The sequence below is a fragment of the Hemicordylus capensis genome, chromosome 5 (assembly GCF_027244095.1).
Source record: "Hemicordylus capensis ecotype Gifberg chromosome 5, rHemCap1.1.pri, whole genome shotgun sequence".
Taxonomy (NCBI): domain Eukaryota; kingdom Metazoa; phylum Chordata; class Lepidosauria; order Squamata; family Cordylidae; genus Hemicordylus; species Hemicordylus capensis.
The window spans coordinates 102890965-102912323 of record NC_069661.1 but is presented as its reverse complement, the minus strand read 5'-3'; the positions used below and the strand labels follow the sequence as shown (position 1 = coordinate 102912323).

The window sequence follows — 21359 nt, the reverse complement described above, 5'->3', positions numbered from 1 at the left end:
AGGGCTGGGCAAGTAATGTCAGGACAGCCAGCCTGACATTACTGTACTTACATCACCCACATTAGATGGAAACACTAATTTGGGACAGATCTCATATCCATATTTACTTGCTTAATGTTCATATTAGAAAACCACATTTTAAAATATTTTCCAGAGATACAGACAACAAAAAATGCAAACGTCTAATGAAGTGACAGAATTGTGTTCAAGGGAACCAACCTCCTGGGACATCAAACAAATCTCTACAATAAATGAAAGCTAATTATAAATGATAAAAACAGAAAGATGCTTAGCTAACACAGTTGTCACAGCATGTGAGAGCTATATTTATTGAAGACATATGGTCCTTTTTGCAAATGTAACCAACACAAGGTTGTTGAGAAATGCTAGAACATATCGTTAGTTACTACGGTTCAATATATAAGCTATGATATACTGATTTTTCAAATGTAAATCATAGCACTCCATAAAATTACATACATACTGCCATGGCTGTTTAAAGAATTTTCTAGAGAAATCAAATATCTCAGAAAGCCAGTCCCTTTCAACTCACTCCCATCTTCTTGCCCTTATTACTTTCTCCATCTGGCTTTCCAATAAAGCTTTCCCTTTTCATCCATCTTACAAAATTATACTCCCTCTCCAAGTTCTCCCGCCTTCAAATAAGGAGGAAAAAGAAGCAGGAAAAAAGCCACTTCCACCAGGTATCATTTAACTAGATTAAAATAGTCTTTTCAGAACCCTTAAATGAGAGTATACACATTATTGTTTACAATCTTTTCTATTTTTCTGGTTCCTTGCCATGAGAAAAACAAGGGCAGAGGGGCCATATTAATGTAAATTGCAGTTCTCAGATATTCTTACTACGATAGAAAACTGCCCCAGTGGTGCAATAGTAATAAATATTTGGGGAGCAAAGAGCAGATTCTCTCTCACACACAAGCTCTTAGGGATAATGTAGAAAGCTTGTTTGTTCAGCCAGATGCTGGAGTTCCAGCCACAGCTGCCGACCAGTGCCATTAATGGCATCATCTCAGGGGATTTGGGGGAGGGATTCGTTTTTCATGTACAGAACTTGCCTGGTAGTACCATTGAGGGCTTCCCTAGTTAACAGGGGATAGTTAATGTTATCAAGTGCAATGGCAAGCAATTATTTGGAAAAGAGAAGTCACATGGCACTTAGATTTCTAAAATGATAGTGGGGTGAGGGGATGAGCACCACAAAAGAAAGAACTGATATGGTTATACTTTATCATACAATGGAGACAACAGTGCTGATGCAATCAGTCTGTGCTTCCTTCCAGCTTCCAGAACTAGCATGAGACCTCTCCTCTCCTCTCATGAGCAAGAACTAGGAGGAGACAGGCTCCCAGAGAAAACCCTGAGACTATCCTCCATCGAGACTTCAAGAACAGAGACAGAAAACTGAGCAGCATCATTAGCAGCAGCATTTATAAGATTTCTCTTATTTACAGAGTTATAATACTTTGCTTTTTCATTTCTACTGGCAGAATATATATATTTATATACTGAGGGTGGGGTGGAGTTATTTTATTTTCAGACCAACCTGAAATAATACATATTGATTCATTTTGTATGGTCTTTGTGGGCCTTTAAAACACAGCGTATTCTTTATTCTTTACTACTGCTGCCACCCTGTGACTAACAAGATGCATTGCTGCCACTGCCAGCATCTAGCATATATCAGCAAACCTTTCAAGAGGTTTTCTTGGAATCTTGTTTAATTTTAAGCAGAGTTCTGGTTCTAGATGTCTGTGTTGTACATCTTGTACAATTTGTAAATATGTCATTGAAACAATGAAAGGAAAGGAACCTTGACAATTCACAGAGCGACAGATGGTTAGCAAGCCAAGGGAATGTACAATACAGCGGGAAGTGAGTATTTTAGTTTTGTTACTTTTAAATGTCTCACTTTTAATTTAAAATAGACGCCTGCAGTCAAAGACCTGGCTGGTTGTTTCAAATTAATATGCAGTTCTTAATCTTTGCATTCCTATTGCAGCTGTTCCTGCTAACTGGGCAAAGAGGCACCTTTTAAAGTGGTGATTCTCTTTATTTGGCAGGGGGAGAGCAACTGTGCTGGGGGTACCCAACACAGCATCCCTCCAGTGGCCGTTCCTGGTGTCTATCTTATGTTTCTTTTTTAGATTGTGAGCCCTTTGGGACAAGGAGTCATTTTTACTTATTTATTATTTCTCCATGTAAACCGCTTTGGAAACTTTTGTTGAAAAAAAGTATATAAATATGTATTATTCTTTCTTTCCTAAACACTTTTGTTTCTCCTGGATCTGAGCAGCTCAGCCAATGGAAAAGCAAGACTTTTGAAGTGGTGGCACCATAAAATATATTGAGGGATGGCACAGAAGGGGCAAAGAGCATTTATGGGTCCCATATATTAGATTTTTGAAAGAGAAATGGGGCAGGGATGGTGGAAGGGCAAACTGCTCGTCTGAGGGGGCACTTGCCCCCTTGCTGCCCTTCTGAAGCTACCCTTGGTATAAGAGTAATTTAGCCCATAGTTGTTTAGTTGCAGCCAATGACATAGTTGGCTGTCGCACCTTTCTAGCTCTGCTCTACAACCCCGCATGCATATACTCAATGTGTGAAGTGGGATGCATCCACACAATGAGTGGAATGTTGGCAAAGACAGCCTATGTGCATCCATAGTTCTACGCTTTATCAGAAGTTCTATGCAACTGGGGCCCCTGCTAGTTTGGAGAGCTTATGTGTCTACAGCTGTACGCACATAGCCCTGCTCTGATGTTCCACTGAACACATGGATAACAAGGGGCAGGGGCAGGATGTGCTCTGATGCAGAGACAGGACCAACAGGCACTGCTCTGCTCCCCACTCCCTGCACTGAGCATATATATAGGAGGTTCATTAGAATACGGCTCATATGATAGAAGGCCAGCTCGGACAATCAGGCCCAGAAGCTTCACCATCACAATCGTTCATGCATTACAGTTCAGCTATAGTTTGCCTAGTTCTTGGACTTTTGAGCAGCTTTTATTTATCTATGTGGGTAAGTTACACAGTACACAGTTCTACCAGTTTCGTTTTTACTAGCCTGGATTGCTTTTGGCATGAAAGCAGAGTCTCAGAATGAAGATGCCTGGACAGCTTGAAAGTAAATAAGGTCTAGTCTGTATAAACAACAGACCACACTGTAAACCTCTACCTGTATAAACAACAGTCTGTATAAACAGCAGACCACACTGTAAACCCCTGCCTGGTCGATACCACTTCAGACTGCAACTGAGAACTGCAAGTTGAGTCCAGTCCTGTCCCATTCCCCCACCCCCTGCCTCCACACACAGAAATTTAGCACATCAGGAAAATGGGGCTGAGTTTAACTGTGATTTATCCACCTGCAGTCTGAATTGGTACAAACCAGGAACCATTTGAGAAGACTAGATCTTATCCTAGTATATAGTAACTCCAAATTTACTGAGTAGCAAGTGTCAGGTTGTGTAAGATAAGAAATAGCCCATTTTCCCTTTCAAGAGAAATTAGTGGGTTTGGACAAGTAGAACTTCTATAGCCTGGGTGAATCAGCAGGCATCCTGACTAAATTATTTAGCAGAAGTCCTACTGAAATGACTAACTTGTCCTATTAATTTCAATGGAACTTCCATTGAGTAATGCAGTCAGGTTGTCAAGCATTAATTGTAATTGTGGTTCTGAGCCCTAAAAATTTAAGACAAAGTCAACCTTCACTCTGTGAAGCCATATACATACTTTCTCTCTTCCTACCCCATTCTACAGATAACTGTTTCATACCACACAGTCCCTGGTTCCATTCTTGTCTCTAAGTTTGACGTGAATTCAGAAGGGGACAAGCCATTATGTCTCAGCCTTAACCCCCTGCGCCCAGATTTTAATCAGAGATGTAACAACACTGAACATAGGAAGCTGCCATATACCGAGTCAGACCATAGGTCCATCTAGCATTGTAGTATCGTCTACCCATCTAGTATTGTGTACCCAGACAGGCAGCTGCTTCTCCAAGACTGCAGGCAGGAATCTCTTTCAGCCCTATCTTGGAGATACTACCAGGGAGGGAACTCGGAACTTAGATGCTCTTCCCAGAGCAGCTCTATCCCCTAAGGGGAATATCTTACAGTGCTCACAGATTGTCTCCCATTCATATGCAACCAGGGCAGAACCTGCTTAGCTAAGGGAAAAAGTCATGCTTGCTACCACAAGACCAGCTCTCCTCTCCCTACCTACCTCTGACCTACCTTTCAAGGCTGTTGCAAGAATCACTACACTAGTGCATGTGAAGTGCCCTGAATACTTGAAAGCACTATATAAGGATGCTAAATATTACTACTATTACATTATTAATTAAAATTCAGCAAACACTATTTTAAATGTGTTCACTATCAAGCAGACAGAACAAGCAATGCCTTGGCAATCCACTGTTGGGTCCTGATTTTCCATTCAGGACTCACAACTCAACCTGTTAAAAACAACAACACTTCCTCTTATTTCACTTGAATACGGCCAACCCTTTATCCATACAGTCTCTACGTAAGTCATTACATTATTTAACAAGTAATTTTACTGCAGAGCACTCAGCAGATGTATCTTAGGAACCACATTTAGGTCAAAAAATTAACTATTTCTTATTCAAGCATTACAAGCTTGAAGACATCTTGGTCTAAGACAGGAGATTAAGCAATTTCTCTGCTGCAAGAAAACTTCTATACCTGCTAGACTGAAACATATTTAAGACAGCTTACAGTGGCACTGATGTAGAAATTAAACACTAGAAAATTGCACAAAGAAAAATCAAGCAATCCACATAAAAACTCCTAATTTAAAAGGCCAAAGTATTTTCCTGCTTTCCCCATTTTTCTATCAAAGATATTGCTCTGAAATAAACATTGTTTAACTCAAAATAGACAAGCAGATGTTTTATAGTTCAAAGAAAACAAAACACATAGCAGTCATGGTGGACAGAACCAAATCTCTAGTAGTTATGAAGTTAACATGCAGGGGTGCAGGTGTTCCCCAGGAATTGCTTTAGTGTACAGCTTCTTGCACGTAATATTAATATTATCTTATTTTATTTTGGGCTCCAATCAAGGAAATTGCAACATTCCCTAACATTTCTACTCTACAGAAGGTTGTCTGCAGGTTGAATGATATCCAAAATGGTACTTTATTGTTGCTGGATTTAAAAAAGCTAACAAACCAGCAACACAGGCCCTGATGCACATATACTGATGTGCAAAAGTGGGCTGTCCAAGTATCTGTGCTTGTGTAGTTCACAGAATGCATACACACTAAACAGATGGTTGCCACCATCACCTTTGTCAGCTATGATGACCTGATTAAAGGAGGAGAGAGGCATAACGACACTGGATGAAATCCCCTCAACAGAAAGTGGCACCAAAAAGGTCACTATGCCAACCATCTGTCTAAGTGGCCAAAGCAATGTTCTTTGCTATTTTTCAAGCAGGGCCTCTTGAGCAAAAAAAACCCTTCAATATGAGAGCCATTTCCCACTGCGCTGACTTCTACACTGTACTGCACTTTCCCCCAGTGCCTGGTGGGTTCCTTAAGAGAAACACAGCCCTTTCGAGTCCTAGCAACATCTGGGAAGTGTGGTCCCTAGTTGGTATACAGGAGACACAATACTCAAGATAAAGTGACTCACAATTTCTCCTTAAGGACCTTTGTTTATTGCATTTTTAAAAACCCAGATAAAAACAAACCAACAAATGTTTCGACGTCAAATACCTCAGCTTCAGTGTTCTTCCAACTCTTTCTATGGATCACAATTTTATATTGTTCTACCGTAGCTTCCACTCTAATTACACACAACCAGGTAGCCATTTCTTAATCAACAAATAAGGCAGAGGGAAAGACGGAAGGATGGGGGTGGGGGAGGAAAGTAAAACGCGAGCCAAGAACATGCAGCTGTGTTATGTTCATTCCATTACACACCCTCTAATGACCAATGTACTTAACCGTCTCTCTTAATTCTTCCCTACCATTTACACTTGGTTTTAATTTATCTATATATATCGCCTCCCTGATTTTTCTTCGCACCAGGCATCATTCTACCTCCAACACATTCACTGTAATAGGCATTGTTATCTCAACATGTTGTTTTGCCATGTGCACGGACCACAATCTCTCTCTATTAATATATTTCATGTCTGCCAAGTGTTCTTTGAATCTGATGACTAACTCCTCTTACTGTTTCTCCTATATAAAACTCCCTACACTCTTGGCATATTATTTTACACACGACTCTTTTCAGTTTACAACTCCCCTCCCCTACTTCACATACTGGGCAGTCTGTCCTTTTGCTTTTCCTTATGGTCCTTTGCTATGCACTCCCTACAGAGCTCTATGGGGAAAGGGCTGGGAAGGCCTACACTTAGTAGCATTCCTTGCCTGACTTCCAAGATGGCACTGGGGTTTGAGAGGGGTTTACTTCCTTTAAAGGAGTCCCACCAATTCTGGGCAAAGTGCAGCACTGCGCAGTGGGAACAGTCATTTCCACATGGTGCCAATGGGGCTGTGTGGAATATTCAACTTCGGCCAGAGTTCCACACAGATCTGTACCTGTGTACACTGTACGACTTGTTGAATACATATGGATTGTATGAATGCTGAACATAACGTATGAATATATGGCTCTTCTCTCCTGAAGTTCATCGGTTCTCTAATGCAATTAACACCCCCTCCTTCTCAACTTTTCCCAGGTACCTTTTTAACCTGCTGAAGCGGTTTTGCAGCAGAAAGGGAACAGGCATGTGGAACTTTGTTATGTAAATAACAACAGCATGACTGACCTCTGTTAGAAGCATGGGGCCTGGCAACTCCTAGGCCAATAAAAACAAAGAACAGTTTTGCCTGTTTTATTGCTGTAAGTAATCCTGAATATTTTATAGAGAGGTGATTATATAAATCAATAATAAAATATAAATATAAATATAAAATAAATATAAAACAAATGGGCAGATAGATAGTGGCAATTAGGATTAGACATCTACCGTATTGAAGTTTTAAACCTGGCTCAGAGATGTTTTTAAAAGACTTAAGAGCTAGTTTTTAAATCTCACATATAACATTTCAAAGGGCTATTCATGTATTATTTATTTATTTATTTATTTACACAGTCAGGCAGGTGTTATTGACTGTTTCGTTTTATCCAGACATCGAATCCTTCCCAAGGACCTGAGATGGCTGAATTTTATTATCAATGTTGTTGCTGTTATTATTATAGATACTGTTGCAGAATATAGGTTGTTCCCAGTAAAGTTGCTTTTTGTAAATGGCTGATGGTGATTTCTGTGGCCCCTATGGTGTTGAGGTGCTCTTCAAGGTGTTTTGGAATTGCACCTATGGCGCCAATTACCACTGGGATTATTTGTGTCTTCTTCTGCTACAGCCTTTCAATTTCAATTTGTAGATCTTTGTATTTTGTGATTTTTTTCTATTTCTTTTTCTTCTATTCTGCTTTCCTTTGGTATTGCTATGTCGATTATTTTAACTTGTTTTTTTTCCCTCAACTACAGTTATATCTAGTGTATTGTGTGGCAGATGTTTGTCTGTTTGTAGTCGGAAGTCCCATAATATTTTTACATCTTCATTTTCTACAACTTTTTCAGTTTTATGGTCCAACCAATTTTTGGCTACAGGTAGCTTGTATTTTTTGCAGATGTTCCAGTGTATCATCCCTGCTACCTTGTCATGCCTTTGTTTGTAGTCAGTCTGTGCAATCTTTTTACAACAGTTGATTGGGTGGTCCACGGTTTCATCTGCTTCTTTACAAAGGTGGCACTTGCTGTTTGTTGTTGATTTTTCTACTTTTGCTCTGATTGCATTTGTTCTTAGTGCCTGTTCTTGTGCAGCCAATATTAGACTCTCTGTTTCTTTCTTCAAGTTGCCATTCTTAAGCCATTGCCAGGTCTTGGTGATATCTGATTTTCCACTTATATTGTGCAAATATTGACCATGCAGTAGCTTATATTTCCATTTTTCTGCTTGGTTCTTGATTTGTTCTTTCTTGTAGGCCTGCTTTCTTTGATTGGTGTTGAATAGTTTCTCGTTATTGACCATTTTAAGTGCATTTTCTTCACTGTCCTTGATATATTCTTCAAGGCCTCTTTTCTCCTCCTCTACTGTTTGATGGACTTGCAGCATTCCTCTTCCACCTGAGCTGCGAGGGAGGTATAGCCTATCTACATCACTGCGGGGGTGCAGAGCATGATTGATGGTCATGATTTTCCTGGTCTTACGATTTAGCGTCTCTAGCTCTGCCTGGGTCCAGTCTATTATTCCTGAAGTGTATCGGATTATAGGTACAGCCCAGGTGTTTACGGATTGTATGGTGTTCCCACTATTGAGTTTGGACTTGAGGAACTTTCTAACGCTCCGAGTGTATTCACTTGCAATTTTTCTTTTAACTTCAGTGTGTATGATGTTATCAGCCTGGACTTAAGAGCTAGTTTTTAAACCTCACATATAACATTTCAAAGGGCTGTTCATGTGTTGTTGTTGTTGTTACTACTTCAATTTCTATACCGCCCTTCCAAAATGGCTCAGGGCGGTTTACACAGAGAATTAATTCATTAATAAGATGGACCGCTGTCCCCAAAGAGCTCACAATCTAAAAAGAAACGTAAGATAGGCACCAGCAACAGTCACTTGCGGCACTGTGCTGGGGGTGGATAGGGCCAGTTACTCTCCCCCTGCTAGATAAAGAGAATCACCACGTTAAAAGGTGCCTCTTTGCCATGTTAGCAGGGGATGTACTACATGAATACATGAAACCATACATTACAAGTGTATTTTACAACATTAAAACAAAATAATTTGTTCTTTAGCCATGAATCAGAAGAAATCACAGAATCAGCTACTGGGATATCAAATTCTGCAAATCATTTGTGTCAACAGCATATCAGTTTAAACAAGGCATTAAGCCTCCCTCCTAGGGCAGCCAAAGCACATGTGTACTTGCACACACCCCAAACCCTATCTAGAAAGGCTTTGTGATGAATATGACATCTCTACCTAATGTACAATATAAAGCCTGAAACCTATGCAAGATCTTGTGCTTTCATTGTCTATTTAAAATTTATTCTTGTTAATGCTAACAATCTGTGGAAAAACAATTTGACTGATCAAATTGATTTCAAAAATACAGTGACCTGTCAATACCATGGTCAAAAAATTATCAGGACACCCCCTGTCCACACTTCCCCAATGTTGCAAAAAAAGTAAGGTTGACTGACTCTCTTTGGTTTTCTTGGTAATTATTTTCTGGTTTTGAAAGACTCATTTATGAACCAAGAGGTCAGTGCTATAAACCAAGAAGTAAAATGATTTGAGATCATCCTATGAAGCAGAGACAATGACGATAAATTTAAAATGTTTGTCAAAACATTGACTAAATGGTTTACATTCAGATCTGAAGCAAACATATGCCTTCCTTTTATTTTGTAATGCCTAACAAAAAATGTCTATAGTTTTACAACTATGCTGAGCTTGGAGTGTTTTCCCATTACTTCTGCATCCTCCACTCCCATTGTTTAGTTCCCCACAATTCAGGTTTTGGAATGATTTGTGTTAGCACTATATTCTCTCTCTCTCCTTTTTTAAGCCTCTGGAAACTGAACTTGAATATCAGTTGTACTATTTAGCTCAAGTATCCTTTGTAAGCAGCCAGTGGCTTTAATGCTGTAAATGGCATAAAGTCAAGTTCTGAAGCAGACACTCAACACAGATAATATGGCCCTTTTCAGTCCCCAAAAGCACTATAGGAAGCTGAGAGCAGGCGGGATAACAGGCCAACTCCCTTAACTATATTAGTCTGAACAGCAAAACTGACTTTAGTTTTAGGCAATACTCCCAGTGCAACAAGCAGACAACCAAGAAGATACACCAGAATTAAAAATCACTAGTTCGTTGTTTCAAAAACCATTTAACATGATTTTAAAAGTGGAGAAAACATATTTAATTTTTATTTATTTTAATCACACAGGAATGAGGAATATACCACTTATTGTTTTCAATCCCAACATGCCTTTTTGTAAATAAATCTTGCTTTAAGTCAAAAGAAAATCAGTAACATATAGCAAGGCTGAAAAAATCTTGTTCTCGGTGTTCATTGGCTGTCAGGTATTCTGTGACATAATGAATAGTATTTACTCCAAACTTTTATTTACTTACTCAGTCACCTCTGGTGAGTAAGTTAGGCAGGGAAGTTTAACAAAAGGTGGACTGCAAATTATTTACAAAAGTGTTTATGGATGGGTAGGTAAGCAACTTCTGAGGCCTTGCTTCCAAGTCTGTTTGGCTCTCTCCCTCTACACACACATACACACTTTATCTTTTCCTTTCAAAAGCTTAGAGCAGCTTACGTGGAATTCCTAGTGGTTTCCCCTTAGGTTCACACCCACTTAGCTTCTATAATACTGTGAAAATAGGGTGCTCACAGACCATTAACTGAAGCCCAAACTACATGTGCACACAACCAGATGTAAAGCCATGAGCTGGTGTGAACTTACTTGGGACCAGGGCATGTGGGAGAGGGAAGGTTTACTATTACTATTTTACTATTTAAGGGAAAGACAGTGATAGATAGGGCTCTAGCCACAACTCTGCAGGGTTGGGTTGGTAGTTATTAGGGGATAGGATGGAGTAACTTTTGCTCCTGCTCAATGAGGCCTTTTCTCCTTTGGGCTTGTAGGGCAGAATAGGATGAAGAGAGCCCTCTAATTCTTACAATATACTATAGAGAATCCTAAAAAAAGAAAAAACACTTGTTGACATTTTTGGTGACCTTATTCTTAGCATGGCTATTCTGACAGCAAACAAATCTGAGGAAAGCTTGAAAATGAACTTAAGTATGTTCATTTAAGTATGTTAAGCATGAGTAAGGAAAGACAGGGTGTATGCAAACAAAGAATTATGCAGCATTCATGGTTCTTAGTGGGCATTCCATCTAGATAGGCAGGAAAAAGTTATGGAAAAAACTTGCTAACATATCCTTTGACAGAAAATTATTGAAACTGCCAATTGCTTACTATTTTGACAACCTGTCTCGGGGCTAGTTAGAGCCTGTTTAAGTTTACTTTTAAATGATCTGAAGTAGTCTTGTACAGCAGCAAGACATTGTTGATGGTGGACTGTCTTAACTTTGAAAAAACTTCACAACTTGCAAGCACATGATCAAGCATTGGGGAAATCCCACTGGTTTCTGTGAAAGTACAATAAGCCAGTAGTCATGAATGGACCAGGAACGAGTTGGGAAGCTTTTGGGCAACTTACATTATCTCCGCCTAGAGCAGCCTCATAAGGTTGTTGTGATTTTCAAAAGTATGAAGCATTGATCCAGTATCTTATTGTACTGGATACATTAAGATGCACTACCACTACTAAATAACTTGAATGGAAGGTGCTTGTTTTGTCCACTGATAATATTGCTGTCCTTAAAGCCCAGTTCTTTATCTGAAATTTGGTGATGAGTATAGAACAGCAGCTCTACAATGCTAATCCTATCATCTGGTCACATGAAATAAATTATATCCAATCTCCTGCATTTCCCTTGCTTGGCATCAATGTGTAAGCATGGTTTGCACAGCCATCTTTTCAAAGAAAAAGGCTATAACAAAAGTTCTTGCACTTGCCCACAAGATGGCAGCCACTTCCAACGGCAAGAAAACACGCACTTTCCCTAACATTCCTAGCTTTAAAGACAGCCTCCTCTCCCTCTGCCTGCAATTATATAGCCATGTTGCTGGATGAACTGAAGTCTGCAGGGCAATGGTTTACGTAACAGAGACAAACATTAGGAACCAGTCACAAACTGTTTCCTTGAAGGAATTAAATACATCACCCATTCACCCCGCTTTCTATAGGTCTTATACATCCTGTTTAACCATTCTTCCTCTGATTTTTGCTCAGAGGCAGTTAGCTGAGATTTATTTTTGTTGAAAAGCAGTATATAAATAGCAGTAGTAGTATGTGCCAATACTCCTCTACAAGTGGATCCAATTCAAGGAAGGGAGAACCCTTTAGGAGAGATTACTTAGGCTGAGGCAATACAAGGGCAAGTTTGTGACCCACATGTTTGCTGGGCCCTTGGCCTTTTTAAACTCCCAATTTCCAGTCCTACCAAGAATCAGGAATACTGCAGAACATTCAGGGATCTGGAGTATCTTTTAAGCAGCAGAATTAGTACTAGTCTGGAGGATTCAAACTAAGAAAGATATTTTATTTGTAATTCACAGGAAGATAAAGGTATGATATCACAGGAAGGAAATAAAAAGGTTAAAAAACCCACCTAGCTTCTTTGTTGTGGTGCAGCACTGATGATAGTTTTGTGGGTTTTAATTTTTATATAAATTCTGGCGAGTATAGAACAGCAATTCTAGAATCCCAATACTATAATTATCTGGATACATTAAATAAACCATATGCAATCTCCTGCATATTTTTTCTCCTTGGCATCTATATGTAAGCATAGTTGGCACACATATTGCAGAGTATAGTTGCACACATGGATTGACAGAGTTACTAAACTAAGGCATGAAATATTCACATCTCTATGATCAGCAGCAATTCCCCCAGGGTTGATGAAACCTGACCCTCTCTCATAGGACAAAAACCTGTCTTTTCAAAACAATGCTTCTTGTGAGAAATTTGGATCTAGTCAATGGACAAGTCACCTTTCAACCTTCCAAAGGTGAAGGGAATTTGATACTAAAAAGGGTGGATTCCTATCCTGTGAGGAATATGCTGAATTGAACACTTTAGTTGGTTGCTGCTTGGGGAGAAAATGAACATGAGATTAAAGCCACTCTAAAATTGCTACCTGTAGCAGCCCTTTCCATGCAATAAGACTGACCACATACACCATCTTGTCAAACCTATCAGGGGATTTTCTCTGTGTGCCCCAGGGAGTAGAATAGAGGGAAAAAGAAAAAACAACAACCCTGTGCTTAATGCTTTAAAAAACAAGGAAAAAAGAAAGAGGTGCTGTGCTGGATCTTAAGCCTTCCTAGATGTCATAAATCTTGACTTGAGAGCACTGGTCCCCAGTTCCCTCATTGTGGAAGGAGCACATTGCCTGGCTGAGGGAATGGTCCAAAGACACTGGAGGCTGTTACATCATTTCTAGCGAAGCAGGCCTCAGTCAGGATGGGAGAATGCTTGGAAGCCCATTATAAACAACCCTGAGCTTCTTTCAAAGACAGAGTGACATACAAGTGTAACAAATAAATAATGGAGAGTGGGGAAGGAATATTTATACACTACTTTTCAACTTTAAAAAAAAGTTCTCAAAGGTTTACATAGTAACCAGAGTAAGGAATTAGTTTCCTATTCTAAAGCAGCTCACAATCTAAAAACGGACATGCTCAGAGATGCTCTTCCCCTTACCGTTCTACTCCTTACTAAGGAACTCAGGGTGGTATACAGGGTTCTTCCTACCATTTAATCCCTCACAGCAACTCTGAGAGATAAATTGGGTTGAGAGAATGTGACTGCCCTATGGTCACCAGTGAGCCACATGACGAAGCAGGGATTTGAACCCAAGTCCCTCCACTCGTAATATGACCATCTAATCACATGCTATGTTTCCAACCCTTACTTCTGAATACTCCTGGGATTCAAAATAAGTGCTACTGCTGAGCACAGTACATTCCCTTGACAAATTTGCTGAGCTGGTAGTGTAGGAAGTTGCTCTTGCTATGAAATATATCCCCTGCATGCTAATATCCAAACTACAGGCTAAAATTAAGAAAATGCCCCAGTTAAATGTCCACATGCTCTTCTGAAATGCCACATCAGTTCTGTGCAACTTGACTAGGCTACAAGTACTAAGGCATGCCCTGGGCCATCAGTAGGTTCCCTGGCAAAGGGAAAATGGGGTCAGAATATTTTGGAGTTTTGTGCATAAAATCTGGCAGGGTATTAATCCTTTGAGTCAGTGTTGTGCCTAAGCAGATACAAATATTATAGAAAGTAAGGACCAGGATAGGAAGTGGGCTCAGAAAATTGAGCAAAGTTGTAGCACTGCCAGCGCAAAATCTAATATTGCCCTAATATTAGACAACCTAACCTTATAAAGGTAAGTTAAAGATGTTTATAGAATCCAAAGGATTAATGTGAAACACTGCGTGTACACTGGGGTCTTTCTGCCACCTCCAAACTGCTCTTGAAAGATGGATGACCCTCCGGGGTGGGATCTGATCTGGCATGAAGGGATGAATCAATTCCCACTCCAGAGGGCTGACATTCAAAAGTAGCTCAGGGGCTGCAGTGGAAAGCAAAACAGAAAAACTTCAGTGTGCACATTGGGAAAATGTCAGTCAATGTGTGTGCGTGCAGAAGCATATTCTGCTCACATATGAGATCTTTTTGATCCTGTCCTATGACAATATGTACTAATACACTGGGTTCTGAACTTTCAGTGGTCATAGTTGAAAGACTTCCCCACAATCAAGAAAATTTAATTTCCATTTAAATGAAAACTAACCTTGTCTAAAGTGTCCATATACAAACAAAACCCTTGGCCAAATGTTAGTTTATAATTTCACTTGCCAATGCTTTTAATTTACACAACACTTTCACGTTCCAGTGTTTAGCTTACATAATGTTGCCTGTGGACGATATAAAGTTTCGAAATTTAAATCTAACTGCATGCAGAGCAGAATTCTTTAGAAAATCACTTGTATATTTTTGCTTACTGACCTTGGCTTCTGGATCACTGTTGATGCTGCAAGAATCGTCTTCATCACACTGTGGGGCAGTTCTGTTGTGTGGGGAGGGGGCGAAATATGAAAAGTTAGGACGTTGCATCACATATGAGAGAAGCCAAGCTTTTAGCACTATAAACTTAGTGTATCTGTGATGCTTTGGTGACATTCAGATGATCAACAGGACCTGGCCAGTTCCAAGATTTTGGAGATTCTTGGGCAAGAGACCATCAGTGGGTCTTCTTTAAGCAGTGAGGGATGGAGGGAATGGGGTGTGCAAACTGAGCATCTCAGACTGCTCTGCCAAGAGGACTCATGTAAGCAACCCATTTGCTTAATTTGCCTTCTAACGATTCATGAGGTGACTACAGGCAGTTCTACCATGTTCCATACTAGTGCTGCCTTGGAAGAGTGGCAATACAGAGCAATGCAGCAGGTGCAAGGGGGGGGGCTGTTGAGCTACTGTAAGCAGACTTGCAGTTGCACAATGGGGTATCACATTTGTTTTAACTTGAACTTTTGTGCAAGAGTAATTAGTTTTCTTATGCAAATCCAAATTTTTAGGACAATTGAGTTAACTTTTTGTACTACTGAAAATATGATCGCTCTGCAAGTGCTCCATTGCTCTGGGTATCAGCCAGTATTTCCCCCCTTCCTCCACTCCCATAGCCTACCTACAAAAGATCACATAGCATTCATCCAGAACAGCATTCATAGCATTCATCCCAGACCCCTATTCACAATCAGTAATAGAGATTAGTTCAAACTAATCAATTTAACAAACGTAGTTCTATATTTAAAGTGTGTTAGGAAAAAAGATCACTCTCCTGTCCACCCAGTACAAGATTATTAAATAGCAAGCCTAAAGATGAAACAAAATAGCAAAGGTCACATGCTGCCTTTGCTTGAAAGTTTCATTTTGTTTTCTCCAACCACCTCTGTGGGCCTCATGTTGGCTTCAGTGTCCCACTATCTGTTCCACTCTGTCAGTCATTAAAATGAAGACTTCTCGCTCCCCTCACCCCTTCATAGGAGTTCAGTGGAGTCCTTAGACAATATTCCTAAATTCTCTTTTAATCTACTTTCTGGAAAGGAGATAATTATTCATTCTGAGTTGAGCATCAAAAATGGATGCTCAACACAGATTCCCATCCAGTGAGGGAGTTGAATTTTATCACTATGGGGCTATCATAAAGAAATACCTACAGCTTACTATTGCCAACCTGTCCTTCAAGGAAGGAAGGAGGGTACATGTAACATCCCCCTTTACAAATCACAAAAGCGATGTATTGGAAAACATACTCCTTCAAATTCTGTTCCCCGTGATGTTTAATATCTACATGAAACCACTGAGACATGCGGCCAACTGCTAGAAGAGAACATTTATAACCCTCTAGAACTTACTTCTTGTTGCTACCTGAAATTTTTCCACATCCTGATATGATTCTCCATCCATTTATTTAAGTCAGAAACAGCTAACTGGCAGTTTGTTAGCACCTAGCTCCTGAGATTCTTCTGTATGGTCCCTAAGAACTAGCCAAAAATTCCAAGCTGCATTGTACTGGCCAACTGAGCCTTGTCAATGCTGACCTCTGAGAAAACCACATTTCTCTGCTGCAACTATCGCCTCTCCCCCAAAACCTTTCTGGCTAGCCTACTTACATACTGTACATGATAGACACACCCTAAAAACATTTCCTAAAAACAAATATCTCCATTCCTCCTGGGCACAACAGTAGTTTCCCCTTGTGGAATGCAAGAATGCACTGATACTAGAACACCCGAGTGCTAAAGCACATAGTCTCCTGGGCTAAGAAGCTGGCCACCTAATTGCTAGTTATTTCAATGCAACTGCTGAATAGGACATTTTTAAAGGAATAAAAAACAAAGGCTGCAATCCTAAACATGTTTATCTAAAAGTACATTCCACCAAAATCAAAAGGACACGTTTGTAGGTAAATGCATTTAAGACTGAGATTGTAAAGATGCTTAATAGCTAAACTATTCATACCTGAGTTTCAAAGAGGCGTAGCGCAATGTTGCTCCTTCAAACTCTTTTAAACTAGGGTCTGGGTTCACTGTGGCTGCATGAAGGTCCTGGAGAGAGAAAAAACCCAGCAGCCTGTTAATCAGGTTGTGAGGCATTTATTCTATGAAATGAGTTCAAAAGAAAAGAATATTCTTCCTGCCAAGCAGCAACACAGTGTTTTGGGCTAAGGCATGCATGTCTTTTTCAGACTGCTGTTTGTTAAGTGCAGGCACAGTTTGGTTACAAGTGAGCGTATGCCCTGATGACTGGAACAAATTCATTCCATGTGAAAAGATCAGATTTAAGCAACACATTTGTAAGCTAGGCTTCCCATAGTGAAACCCACATTCACTTTGCCCAATTAGGTACCATGAGAGAGATTTGTGGACAATAGATACAGCCACTGCCATGCAAAATGATTTTTAAAAGGTTAAACAAGTATTAAAGCGTTCTGAAATCTGACAATATACTTGCCTTCCAAATGTCACTATTAATCTTTCCCCCATTCAGTACAGCAAAATCACTCCATGGCTGTTTCTAGATATGTAATTATTCATATAGGAAGAAGTACATTGATAAAAAAAAGGTAAAAGAAAAAAGGAAGAAAGAAAGAGAAAGGAAAAAAAACACACAAGACACTGTTGTTAGCATTGATATTTACAGGTTGGGTTAGGGAACAGATCACTACAAATTTCTACTTATTAATCTACTGTATGATCAGGGCTGGCCCAAGATTTTATGCTGCTCTAGCAAACTAAAATTTTGCCAGCCCCATTCTCCGCTTCTGTCTTATGTGCAGAGTAGTACAATAACACCACATTAACTAAGGAAGAGTTTATCAGCATATTGGGCCCCCCCATTTTTAGTGTTTAATGCCTCATCAGTTTATGTTATGCCCTTTACAACTGCACCCAAGCTCTGGGCAGCCAACAGAGATCAAAAGATGCTTAATCGTTTCCCTGGGTTGCAGTTGTTAAACACTTGGCTGAAGTACCTCTATTCATCTCCCCAAAAGTGCAAGCAGTGGCTTCCCCCCTTCCAATATATTTATGTAAATTAAGCAAGTGACCTTGGAATCTTGGCCTTCTAGGAGGTTGCCTAGATTGCCTCTATGGTTGGGCCAGCCCTGGACACAATGATATTTGGTGGCAGTAACAGTAGGAATGAGGAGTGCCTCTGTTGTTACTTATCAAGACAAGTAACTGATAAAAAGGAATACAAAATCAGAAACAGACAGACAATAGGCTCTCCCTTTCATTATGATCTTTCAATGAAAGGAAGTAGGGAGCTTGGACAAATGGCCTTAGCAGGGGAAATGTATTTCTGGTTCCTGGACTTTATCAGTTAATAATTCTCTTATATGTCCAAACTGTTGGAATAAACTAGTTATTGGGAATTTTAACACAAAAAGGTGTGGGGGAAGAAAGACAATGGAGGGGGAAAAGGATTAGTAAGGAATATAGACCAACTTCTTGATGCAACCAAAACTGCCACCAAGAGAAACAGCTAATAGGATTCCCTTTCTTTAGACCATTACATCCAAGCACTCCTTTTCTCCCTTCCACTGTTCCCTCCCAGGCCTCCGCACAGCAGTTTCTGGTGGGCGCAGTCTCTGCTGCGCCCGCCACTGCCACCCAACACCCCAGCACCCCATTCCCCTCCTTCCTGGCCAGGAAGCATTGCCACGCTCTCCCCCTCCCCCCAGCCAGGTCACAGCCGTGCCGTGCCTCCTCCTCCCTCCCCCATGCAGGCCGGACCTCCTCCAGTTCTGCTTTAAATTTTTATTGATTTTAACAATATCTTGAACATCTCATTACATCCAGTTAAACAAAAACTGACTTCCAGCTCACCAATCAGTGCGAATCACTAACTATACAATTAACCCTTGCTATAATAATTCAAAACATATATCCTATATCTTACCAAACTCGATTTTAGTCTACTCAACCTGCTAATATTACTAAATTTCATACCCTGTTGAAAAATCAATATTAGGAAAATAGTTCTTTAGGTACAGTAAGAATGATTTCCAATCTTCTTAAAAACCTTCCAAATTTTGATCTCTTATCAGTACTGTAAGTTTTGACATCTCCACATATTCCAAAAATTTTATCAGCCAATCTTCTTTTGAGGGCAGTTCATTATCCTTCCATTTCTGTGCATATACTATTCTGGCCGCCGTGGTTGCATACATGAAGAATGTTAAATTGCTTGTGGAAAATTCTCCTTGCGTTCTTCCCAACAGGAAGGATTCTGGGCTCTTAGGAAATGTCATTAAAAAAATTTTTTTTAACTCATTATATATCATGTCCCAAAAGGCCTTTGCCTTCCTACAAGACCACCACATATGAAAAAAAGTTCCTTCACAATGTCCACATTTCCAACATTTGTTTGAAACATTTGGACCTCCTCCAGTTCTGGCTGCAGGAATGAGAAGCCAGAGGAGGGCGGGAGGCGGTGGCAGCTCCCCCCACCGGCAGTCCAGAGAGACCGGAGCTGGCAGCCTGGGGGCATGGAGGACAGGAGGCAGAGGTGGCGGCTCCCCGCTCCCCTGCAGGTGGGAGAAGGACAGGAGGTAGCTCTCCCCCAAGCAGCTCCCCGCCCAGAGAGACTGGAGTTGGGGGGGCGGGGAGGATGGGAGGTGGTGATGGCTCCTGCTCCCCACGGGGGGGGAATTGTTTAAATTTTGTATTGGCTTAGGACTACATTTCTACTATACTATATATTTTAGAAATGGAAAAGTGTTTATTAGAGAGGTCAGTAAAGGTCTCCAAGCTTGAGTTTGGAAAGAAACATTGGGGGCTCAAAAAACGTCCCCTCCAAAGGGAAATTAGCTTCCCCAAACCTCAGGACTTGTTTCTGAAGTCCACCACTCTGTAACAAACCTCCCTACCAGCCCTTCTAACATGCCCTTTACTCCCCACTCTAGCAGCAAGCAGTGAGTGAGGTTCCTTCTTTACTTCCTTCTTTTCCTCGGCCACCTTCATTGCCTTGGCATGCTGTATACCCCAGATACAGGGTGGCTCCACCCAATTTCACACTTCCCTCCACTGTTCCAGTCTGACACACTAGGTCTTTAGGACATCGGGGTCAGAACAGTGGAGAGGAATTGGGCGGGGCAAATAATACCTTTAACACTTGCATACTGCATGCTAAGACAGCAGTGAGGAGGAAGGAAGGAACCTCCCACCCTACTCAGCAGAGCAGTGAGGAAAGGGTAGACTCTTCCAAGCCCCATACTGGTTCGAATTTCTTTCAGACTTTTTCCAAAAAGCAATTAGATCATTATGCAGTTAATATGGAATAAACCAGGGATAGCTCATCCATCCCTAGTCATTATGAGGTATAAATAATCACAACAAATGCATTTAAAACAGACTGTCCCATTATCATCACCTACTGAGGTGTTGTACAGGTGGACCTTGTTATCCACAGATAACAAGATCTTAAGTAGATGGCAAGTGGAAGCTTGGGGTTCCTGGAGGACCAAAAAATAGTGATTAAAAGACAGAAATTGGAGCAACAACGTACTGTGCCATGTGCTGCAGATCTCGATCTGTCCAGCAAAGCTCCCCCCAAAACCCCAATTGTGCCAATTTTCTGCAAAAATCAAGGATTTTTAAAAAAATTAGGAAAGAGCCTCAAAATGGCTCTTGATCAGCAATATGGTGGCTGGAAATTACCTTGGAGGTTATTTCCAGCCATCTAGGAACCGTGGATAGGCAAATTTTAACCCTTTTTTCAACCAACAGATAATGAGGCTGGGTGCACATGGCCTGACCGTGGATATGTGAAACAGCGGGTGCCAGGACCAGTGATAACAAGGTCCACCTGTATTGTATTTCACAAGGTAATTATTTGTTAATAGATTTTAAATATTTGTTGTCAGTTTCTGTTGATGTTTTCTCTTCACCCATAACCAATTCATCTTTTGCAGAGCTGAAGAACTTCACATTAAGAAACACTACAGTACAGAATGCGATATTCAGCTTTCCAATTTAATTTTTCCCCCTAATGAAGGTCTATTAACACAGAATTGATTTCTATTCAAACTTGAGCACTGCTATTCAAAGCAAGATATATTTTTAAATGCACAAAAAGAGTGACATCCACAATATCAAATAAGCACCAAAATGGCCAATTGCCCAGTTATAAAATACACCAAAATACTCTAAAATTAAGTGTATCAACACTAAATACTTCTAAAATGTTGAACGGTAATTCTACAAATAATTATTTGAGTGGGAAGCAAAAGGAAAATTACTGGGACTAAATTGGAATATTTTTATTCCAAGTACCATTTTCTGAGAAGGCTCAAGAATAGGGGTGTGTGTGGAACCAATTGTCATGGTTCAGTCCGAATTTGAATCAAATTTGGACCAGACCGCAGTCCGTGAACTGGTTCGGTTGGAAGGCAGCAGCGGTAGCAATATTTGTGTCGTCAGTGTGTTGCTGACCATGCTGCAAATGGCCTCTGTACATGACCCCTGCAAAGCATGTGCAGAGGCCAGATAACGCTGCCACTGCAAGCCTGAAGGGGGAGCACAGCAGGCTTGCCAGTAAGCACTTTCTATTTGACG

The 21359-nt window shown here is 40.4% G+C and overlaps 1 protein-coding gene across 17 annotated transcripts in view; it reads right to left on the bottom strand.

Annotated features, from left to right (window-relative positions):
* The window catches only part of APBB2 (amyloid beta precursor protein binding family B member 2), a 251129-nt gene that overhangs the window by 61322 nt on the left and 168448 nt on the right, over window positions 1-21359 (bottom strand). For 12 of the 17 annotated variants that reach the window (XM_053253571.1, XM_053253573.1, XM_053253575.1 and 9 more), the window contains 3 exons: window positions 17254-17316; window positions 16762-16847; window positions 14746-14806 (listed from right to left, as the gene is read on the bottom strand). In XM_053253571.1, coding sequence (XP_053109546.1) covers window positions 14746-14806; window positions 16762-16847; window positions 17254-17316 — 210 coding nt within the window. The remainder of the gene's footprint in view (window positions 1-14745; window positions 14807-16761; window positions 16848-17253; window positions 17317-21359) is intronic. The other 5 variants (XM_053253577.1, XM_053253580.1, XM_053253581.1 and 2 more) reach the window with 1 other exon arrangement.